Raw genomic sequence first — 7,703 nt, forward strand, 5'->3', positions numbered from 1 at the left:
TACTGATACTCCTGCTTCCGATATCACATGCCCTAAAAAGGACACATTGTTTAGCCAGAATTCGCATTTCTTGAACTTGGCATAGAGTTCTTTCTCCCTTAAAGTTTGTAGGGTGAGGCGGAGATGCTCTTCGTGATCTTCTTTGCTAGGAGAGTAGACAAGGATGTCATCAATGAATACCACTATGAACCGATCCAAGAACGGCTTGAATACTCTGTTCATTAGGTCCATAAAGGCTGCTGGTGCGTTCGTCAGACCAAAAGGCATCACTGTGAATTCGTAGTGTCCATACCTTGTCCGAAAGGCCGTCTTTGGGATGTCTTCAGCCCTGACCTTCAATTGGTGGTAGCCCGTTCTCAAATCCAATTTGGAAAATACTGTGGCTCCCTTAAGCTGATCAAACAGGTCATCTATTCTCGGAAGAGGGTACTTGTTCTTGATAGTGATCTTATTCAATTCCCTATAGTCAATGCACAGCCTCATGCTCCCATCTTTCTTCTTGACAAAAAGTACTGGAGCTCCCCATGGAGACGCACTTGGTCGAATCTGCTTTTTGTCTAGCAATTCTTGAAGTTGCTCCTTTAGCTCCTTAAGTTCAGCTGGTGCCATTCTGTACGGTGCCTTGGAGATGGGTGCCGCTTCGGGCACTAAGTTGATTTCGAACTCAATTTCACGATCCGGGATTGTCCCTGGTAGTTCTTCCGGAAAGACGTCTGGGAATTCTCGTACGATAGGGATATCCCCTGGGTTTAAGTTCAATCTCCTCCTGTACCACGTTAACCATTGCTAGATAGATATCTGCTCCAGATTTCACGGCTTTCCATGCTTGGGATGCAGAAAGAAGTGACTTCCGTTCCTTGGATTTGCCATGATACATGACCTCTTTTTGGCTCGGGGTTCGGAGCCTAACACTCTTTCCTTTGCAATCTACCATCGCATTGTTTCTTGGTAACCAATCCATTCCTAATATGATATCGAATTCCACCATTTTCAGTTGTATCAATTCTGCTTGGAATAGGTGCTCATGGATACAGATCTTACACTGCCGGTGTACTCTATGTGTTTCAATTGTCTTACTAGTAGGAGTTGCTACTCTAAATGGTTCGACTAGTACTTCAGGTGTAAGCCATAGTTTCTTAGTGAACCTCTTAGATATAAATGAATGGGTAGCACCACTATCAAATAACACGTAAGCTAGCATTTCATTGACAAAAAAGGTACCTGCCACGACATCGTTTGCATTATCTGCTTCTTCTTGGGTTATTGCAAACACACGAGCGTTGGGCTTATTCTCCCTTGGTTTGTTGGGGTTTGCATCAGCATTAGGCTTTGTACTTCTCTTCAATGGCTCGGGGCAATTAGCAATTCGATGCCCTAATTTCCCACAATTGAAACATGCTCCCGTCTGTCGGTGGCATTCTCTAGAATGACGATTATTACATTTGGGGCACATCTTTGGTTCTTGGTAAGTTGGGTGGGACGAAGCACCTTTGAAGGATCCACTGGACTGATTTGGTCTCTTGAATGGTGGCTTCCCCTGGGATGATTGTCCAGTAAGGTGCCGCTTATTCTTGTTCTCGTCCTCACGACGCTTGATGTCTGTCTCAGCTCTTATTGCTGCTCCCATCAAATCAGCAAAGCTTGTAGGTTGATAAACTGCTAAGGATGACTGAATACGGCTGCTCAATCCCTTTTTGTATCTGTGCAACTTCAGAACTCCATCTGCCATGATTGTCGGGGTATAAGTTCCAAGGTCATTGAATCGGGATGTGTAATCTACCACTGACATGTCTGGAGTTTGCGAGAAGTTCTCAAACTCACTCAATTTCTGTAGTCTGACTTCTGTTGGGAAATAATGTTTGAGAAAGACATCTCTGAATTGTTGCCAGGTGATTACTCCGGCGGCTGTCAGGGCAGGTGAGACTGTTTCCCACCACTTGATTGCCTTATCCTCCAGGAATGGCACTATCACCTCTACTTTAAGTGCCTCAGGTATTTCTAGCAGTCGCAGTTGGGTTTCCACGCTTTTCAACCAACTCTGTCTACTCTCAGGGTCGGCATCTCCCTTGAACACTGGGCAACGGTTCTTACGAAGGGATTCATAATGATACTTGATCCCATTCTGTGCCGGTGGTGGTTGTGGCTGCTGATTACCATTGGGGTTTTCCCAAACCCTGGATAGTTGTTGCCACTATGGTGGCTATAGCCATCAAATCTGCTTGGCTCAGGCCCACTCTGGGAGGTGGTGGCGGTGGATTTCCGTCAGGATTCGGATTCTCATTATTGTCATTGTGGTTGTTGGCGTACCGTGGGTTGCGATTGGCTCGTGGAGGTCTTCCGGCCATTTCCTACAAGTGTGCAAGTTTCTAAGATATTTGTTGCACAAATTTGATAGAATGCATTGAATAATTTGTGCGAAAATAAATTGATGCCAACAAGTAATCGAAATAACAACTTTTATTGATTTCTCAAATAAACATAAACAACTGAATGGGAATTTATTGGAATGGAAAAAAAAAATGGCAACAACGGAAATAAACTAAAAATGGTTCACTAAAATATTCTAATCTGATATCTCTCCATTCCCCACAGCTACGTCAGGTGGGGCTTCCTCCTCTTCGGAATCCTCCTCCGGCATCTCCGGGTCTAAAAACTCTGCCAGCTGCATCTGCAGACTTTGATTCTCCGATTCTAATTCAGCAATCTGTTCCCTATGAGTCAGAATCTTCCCTATCGCGTCGTCCAACTCATTCTTTGCACGCGTGCAGTTTGCTTGATCCTTCTGGATGAGTGCCTTCTCCCTTGCCTTCCTTTCGTCTATCTCCCTTGATAGCCTTTGGTTATTTTCTGACAATTGCATGACCACCTTCCACGACTCTTCCATTCTGATCTCCTTATCTCTTACCCGTGCGTGACGAGCTTCAGCCAATTCTACGGTACGTCGGTCCAATTCGTCCATAGTCCGTTTGGTTTGGCCCCTCGTCAGTTGTAACGACTCTCGCAGTTCGCCGTTATCTTCATTAACGAGTTGGAACATCTCATATACCTGATCGATCCTCTTTTCTGCTGCCAATAGCTTGGCAGTCAGATCCTCCACTTGCTTCCTCCTCTCCAGGTTGCTAGCTCTTAGTCTCCTAGCCGTCCTATCGTGGCGTGCTAGAGCTAAATCATCTAAACGCATAAGAGACTGAGCGCGCGTGCGAGGTAGGGGACTGTCTAGCTGAAACGTCTCTCTAGGAGGAATCGAAGCTACACTCTTACGGGCAGTTAAACGTATGCGAGCCATTTCCTGAAATAACGAGAGGAAATGTTTAACAAGTATCGGAAAAGCGGTCAAGGAACATGATACAAAACAAGGAATATTTTCCAAGGGTTCTAAAGAATGAATCATAAGGATATTGATGACAAAGTTGGTTAGGAAAATGATTAAGCTTTTGCCAAAATTTGACTTCGTCAAATTTCCTATGGCAATCTCCCATCCGGATTATGAACCTGGTGTGCTCTGATACCACTTAAATGTCACGCCCCGAGACCGGGGTTAGTCGACACCGGCGTTGTCTCACAATCACAAAATTGCAAAACAACAAGCCTCGTAGTAAATCAAAATAACCAGTCTTTTTCATAACTAATAATCGTCTTTACAATGCGATAGAAATAAAATGCGGAAGCGGAATACATGATGATAAAATTAAAGACAGAATAAATTCGACTGGTCTCAAATGGAGTTTTCTTCATTACCATCCCCAAAAGTAATCTTGCTCTTCACCCTCGATTTGTTCCTCGTTCTTATCTGGGTGGGAATGTAAGGGGTGAGTATTTTGGGGAAATACTCAGTACATGGGGGCCGATCGAGCATAAAAAAAATATCGAGGATATACATACGAATAAATTATCGAATTTTCAATATTAAGCATGTTGAATCAAATAATAACAAAAATACGAATATAGCACTGAAAGTCATTTCATTTTCTATGGTTTTACTGATCAGTCCCCTATATGTTACTCCTCTAAGGGGCGAGGCCAAAGGAACGGTTATTATAACCCACCGCATCAGGGCCTAAACAAAGCATATCAAAGTTCGGAATTTCCTTTACCATTTCTAAATCAAATCATTACAGTGCATTTCAAATAATTCAACATGCTTTCAAATATTATAGCGGATATCGAACAACGAATAATTTAGGGAGATTTTATACCAAATGAAAACGAATAAATTATGCCGATCGAATTTTCAAAGTCCTATTTAATTTATTTCGAAATATATTATGCTCACTTAAAGAGAAAATAGGTGAGCCAAATCCTTTATATCATAATTAATATATTCAAAAGTCCACTTTAAAATAAACAAATAAGTGAACCATATTTATTTAAAAGGTATAAATATCAAGTGACACTTAAATAAATATAAGTGTGCAATTTTTATTTAATAATATAAAACAAAAGGAAACAAAGGAGAAAACCCACTTACATATTTTGTTTGGCTTAAAACGTGATAGAGGGTGTAAGAAATCGGACGATACTCGGACAACTCTTAGTCTCACTCTCGGTTGGCTCCACTCCAATTAATATGACCGAGAAATGATGAGCTTGTGGGGAAGATAATGGCTACTGGTCCAGGGACAAACACTTGCTGTGGAAGGCTTCGGAAGTGGAGGAAATCAAGAATTCAAACCGCTGCGGCAAAGCTTCGAACTTGGGGCTGAATTCCGGCTTGAATCTTGATCGAGATAGGCTGTTATCACCTTTGGAAATGGACCGAATCTTGGTCTGGAAAGTGGGCAGCAATTTGTTTCGAACCGTTGCGGAATTCTCGAGATTTTGGATGGCTTGTTTGATCAAAATCCTCGGCTATTTCTGGACCAACTTCTGGCAGCAACTTGGCTCGAACGAATGAGCAGGAACTCGGTTACGGCTGGGGTATTAACAAAGACCGCAACTGGGCATCGAAACACTAATACAAGACTTCGAATTTGGCCAAGAAATTGACTCGAGGAAGCTATTTTCCCAACAGCTATATTACCGAATTCTGTAGGTACGGGGATGGAGCTTTTTCTTTTTTTTTTTCTTTCAGTATGTATTATCCCGTCGGTTCACCTATATTTATAGGCTTGAATGATCAGCACCAAGGCAAGCTCCCATCACTCCAAGATTTCTGCTGATAGCTTAGTCAACGGGTGATTACGCTTTCCTCTTCCAAGCTGAATGTGGCCCTTTTCTTGGTTCAAGTTCACGTCCGAGACTCATGCTGCAAATGGAGTGATTGTTGGCTTCTTTAATTGCAATAGAAGAGTGATTTTTGGGTTGTGAGGATTTCCCTCAAGACTGGTGCCTTCCATAATGCACGGTCTTCACAGTAGCAAAGCAAAACTTTAAATTGAGAGAAAAAACTCTAATACTATCAATAATAATATGTTATATATTCAATATTACATGTTTATATGTAAAACAAAGCCAATCTTGAAAACTAGGGTTTCTGAACTCTTTCCGCTTCGTGGCACACGGGTGCACATCGATATTGGGTTGCTGCACGGATGCTACTGATAATGGGCAGTTTTGGTTGGCTTTGTGCACATGGTGTGCACCAATTGTTGTTTTCCAGGGTTATTTTGCACTCGAATGCTTGATAGCTCGATACGATTCCACTAAGTGTTTCCTTGAACTTCTTTAATTGTTTGAATATACTTGATACTTCACTTTCAATCACCATCAAGCTCTCACAATGTTTATAATATCTCTCGAAATCTCTTCCACTAGTTAGCATGTGACGTCCGGTTAAATTCACGTCAATTAAGTTGTTTTATTTGAAACAATGGCCATACTATCATCTTTATCTCGCATGTCCTAAAATTGGGGATAGTTGATCTTGAAGATTTAATGTTATCTAGGCTATCACATAATTATAAATATGTGGCTGATTAAGTTATAAAATAATCATTAAGGTTTTTCAGAAATCGAAGTGTTGTGAGATTGCGGGTTCTCTCCTAAAATGAGCCTCAATCTCCACAATTAGACAATAGCGAGAAAGGTCAAAGAATCCACAAATGGGATAAGATGAGGAGCCCAACTATAAGCCTATTGATCACTCCCTAACACAATCTATAACTCTGGGACCATAAAAAATTGGTACTAGAGTCAGTTGTCATGGAGATATGCACATTCTTCAACAACAATGAGGCTTTTCTGAAGATGTACCAAGAAGACAAATCCGTGAGCGAGGAACGATAGCAAGGCCTCCAAAGCCAGGACAAATGCCTAAATATTTTTACCCCATGACATGAAAGTTATCGGCAATGCCCGTAGCATTCGACGAGGCATCATGCACCAGCGCTCAAGGGGCTCCTGTACCAGTGAAGATTGCAGCTTTTATATGCCCCGATATTCATAGCTTGATTTTTCTAGACACAGTTGTTGATCTGATCCTTTGGGGTGGCTAAATCTTTGTGAGCATTTTTTCCGCCATCAGAGAACACCAAAAGAAGAAAAGTGGGGTTGGCATCCTTCCATCTTGAGCGTACATGTGAACCAACATTTGATAAACTGGACCATCAATTAAATCATAAAATCAAACGGTTATATTTAAATGGTTTAATTAACTGGTGAGCAACGTTATCGAACTGATATTTATACATGAATTTTTAATATGTAATAAATATGTAGATGTTTTGTAAGGTAAATAATAAATCGCCTGAGAAGTTTATACAATATCTGTTTTTTGTCAATTTTCTTCTCTTACTAGAACAAGAAATAAATTATAGTATATATTTCTTTTTCTACTGCATACTAATGAATTTAAACACAAATTATGGTTTGACAAAAAAAAAAACCAAAGGCACACGACCTTTTAAAAATAGTAAAAAAAAATGGTAATAAACTTCGATTTGGGCTTCTTTGGGTGGTGGAAGAGGTTCAGTCATCAGTTTAAATGTTTTTCATATGATCTGTCAATTCGAGTACTGAATGTTTTTCTTGTCAACTCAGTATAAAATGCAAATCACTTTGCAGAAATGGAAATGCTCCGTCTGTTCCTTTCTGTAAGTAGTGTTAATGCGAGTAATGCTAAAACAGGCATGAATTGAGGGTGAAAATGAACATAATTTTGAAACCCCGTATGGTGCTATAAGATAAATGGGAACGACTATTAATGCAAGTTTATTGATGATACCTTGGTTTAAAGCAGCCAAAGGTAACCGGTTTTGCTAGGTAAAATACTTCTTTTAACATTTAAAGAATGCATGCAATTCTGTCGATGACAAGTTGGCTCAACATAAGCTCTATCAAGGATTGCCGAGCAGTTCGTGTCGATTCCAACCTCTCAGGTTGAGACATATAAATTTCTTCTTTCATGTCTCCATTGAGGAATGCAGTATTTACATCCATTTGCCATATCTCATAGTCATACCATGCTTTTATGGCTAGTAGTATTCTAATGGACTTAAACATAGCAACTGGTGAAAAAGTTTCCTCATAGTCAACTCTTTGTCTTTGAGTATAACATTTTGCAATCAGCCTTGCTTTGAAGGTCACTACCTTCCCATTCGCCCCAAGCTTTCTTTTGTAGATCCATTTGCACCCCATAGGAATGATTCCCTCAGGTTGATCCACCAATTTCCAGACTTGGTTTGAATATATAGAGTCCATTTTTGACTGCATGGCTTCAAGCCATTTGGTTGAATCAATATCAGATATTGCTTCTTTAAAGTTCA

General features: G+C 40.6%; 1 protein-coding gene across 1 annotated transcript; it reads right to left on the reverse strand.

Moving 5' to 3' along the window:
• Positions 1–670: 670 nt before the first annotated feature.
• On the reverse strand, positions 671–2,345 carry LOC140824131 (uncharacterized). Its single transcript, XM_073185730.1, has 2 exons — positions 2,174–2,345; positions 671–2,073 (listed from the first exon to the last, which is right to left on the reverse strand). The coding sequence occupies exons 1-2, from the start codon at positions 2,343–2,345 to the stop codon at positions 671–673; spliced, it is 1,575 nt and encodes a 524-aa protein (XP_073041831.1).
• Positions 2,346–7,703: the final 5,358 nt, after the last annotated feature.

This window comes from Primulina eburnea, chromosome 2 (genome assembly GCF_022965805.1).
Source record: "Primulina eburnea isolate SZY01 chromosome 2, ASM2296580v1, whole genome shotgun sequence".
Classification (NCBI taxonomy): Eukaryota; Viridiplantae; Streptophyta; class Magnoliopsida; order Lamiales; family Gesneriaceae; genus Primulina; species Primulina eburnea.